Here is a 1,958-nt window from a genome sequence, read left to right on the forward strand (position 1 = left end):
ATGAATGTATGTATATATAATTTTAAGTTCAAATAAACCTCTGCTACTATGACTACTACTAAGACTCGGGTTAATTTGTCAAAACTACTAAAAAAGAGCACACAAACGTTAAAAATAGAAGAAGATTGTGCTGAGACGTACATGCCGTTATTTATCTGTCATTTTAATTATATACTGAATATGTATGCATGAATGTATATATATATATATATATATATGAAATATTTGTAAATTAAGAGTTGTATGACTGTAAATTCGAACAGAAATTGTCCCTTGTACGTGATTCACAGGTATATTTCTGTTAATTTATAATATAACAGAAAGCATTTTTACCATTTACCGTTATTTAACTGAAGAATTCTGTTTTTAAATTACGGTACTTTTTCCTGTTATTTTATGGATTTATTTCACTACTACTATGACTACTGCTAAGACTCGGTTTAATTCATCAACATATTAAAAAAGAGCACGCAAGTGTTAAAAAGAGCACCATATTTGTAGAAAGAAACTCCAAAAACGCGGTCTTTAACGACTTTAATTGAAGGAACATTTCCAACGCCTGCCTCTTATTGTGAAAAGTTATACAAGTTATGTTTGTATATTACAGTAACTTTTTTTTATTGGCGCCAAACTAAACACATTAACTTTCTTCAGTTTCTAAAAATACAGTAAACTCTGTATTCAGTGTTTGAGCTCAGCCAAAATGTCCATAATGCATTGGAAGCTACACTAAAAAAGTGTATTTTAATGGGTAGTATTTTTTCTATGTGCCATATTAGTACTCTTACTGCAGTAAAGGATCTGAATACTTCCTCCAGTGCTGCCCAGGTGTGCCGGTTTCATTAATACTGACTCTTACCCTCATGCCTTCAAATCTGGAGAGGGCTCTGAGGGGACGCAGGGCTCGCAGCGTCCGCAGGGATTTGATCGCTGCAAAGTCGGAATAACCCAACGTGTTGGCCACCAAACTGACCAATGAGACCTGGAGGAGAGAGAGAGAGGCAGACAGAAAGAGAAGGAAAAGGACAGAGACAGACCGGAAAGGACAGAAGAAGAAGGAGGAGGAGGAGGAGGAGGAGGAGAAGCAGAAGAGAGAAAGCCGGACAGTTAGCTTCTAGTCTAATGAAAAGACAGAGCGGGAGACGGCTGGCTCCACGGTGAGCCAGCCAATCAGAACAGAGGATACGAAGCAAGACAAAGGGCGTGGGAGTGTTGTTATCAGCTGACTCCTGCAGGAGGGAAGGGAAGAAGAGATGAGGGAGATTACATCTCTCCATACTTGGTTGATACGAAGATGGAAGGAAGAGAAAATGTGTTACTTTGACGCACAAATACACTGAATTTCCTCCGTCGTTCCAACTGTGGGAAAAGAAAAGGATCATAACGGGTTATTGTGTCCGAAAAGAGGCTGATGATGAAGGTTTAGGGCCCGAGGAGGGTCAGTGTGAAGAGGTCACGGGTCAGAGGTCAGAGGTCAGAGGTCACGCAGCTTTGGTAAAGAGTTACACATCAGACTTTTGAGTCATTTATTGTTTGTAATATTCATTTATAGGCCTTTATTTATATGACAGCTGAAGACATAAAAGGAAGAGCGAGGGGGAATGACAGGGCTGCAGGTCGGAGTCGAACCCGCGCCCCATGCATCAAGGAGTAAACCTCTATGTATGGGTGCCCGCTCTACCAGCTGAGCTATCTGGGCACCCATACTTTTGATTTTTGATTAAAGTACTTTTTAGGAACGGTTTCCACATGATTGAGTCCCAACCTCATAATGCAAACATCTGTAAAAATCAGAGCTGCAAAGACGAAGATTAACCCAAAAATTGAATATCAACACTTTTAATGACGCTTTTTATCGATGTTTTTAACTTTTTCCGTTTAACACTACGTAACACTGACTTATTAACTTTAGTTTTACAGTTATTTTTGGAATTTATGGTCAATAAACCTCATTTATA

At 38.9% G+C, this 1,958-nt stretch overlaps 1 protein-coding gene across 1 annotated transcript in view; it reads right to left on the bottom strand.

Moving 5' to 3' along the window:
* LOC117938304 (sodium channel protein type 2 subunit alpha-like) overlaps positions 1-1,958 on the bottom strand; it is an 81,520-nt gene that overhangs the window by 10,735 nt on the left and 68,827 nt on the right. Inside the window, exon 20 of the mRNA XM_034862825.1 lies at positions 860-982. Coding sequence (XP_034718716.1) covers positions 860-982 — 123 coding nt within the window. The remainder of the gene's footprint in view (positions 1-859; positions 983-1,958) is intronic.

The sequence above is a fragment of the Etheostoma cragini genome, chromosome 22 (assembly GCF_013103735.1).
Source record: "Etheostoma cragini isolate CJK2018 chromosome 22, CSU_Ecrag_1.0, whole genome shotgun sequence".
In the NCBI taxonomy this organism is placed as follows: Eukaryota; Metazoa; Chordata; class Actinopteri; order Perciformes; family Percidae; genus Etheostoma; species Etheostoma cragini.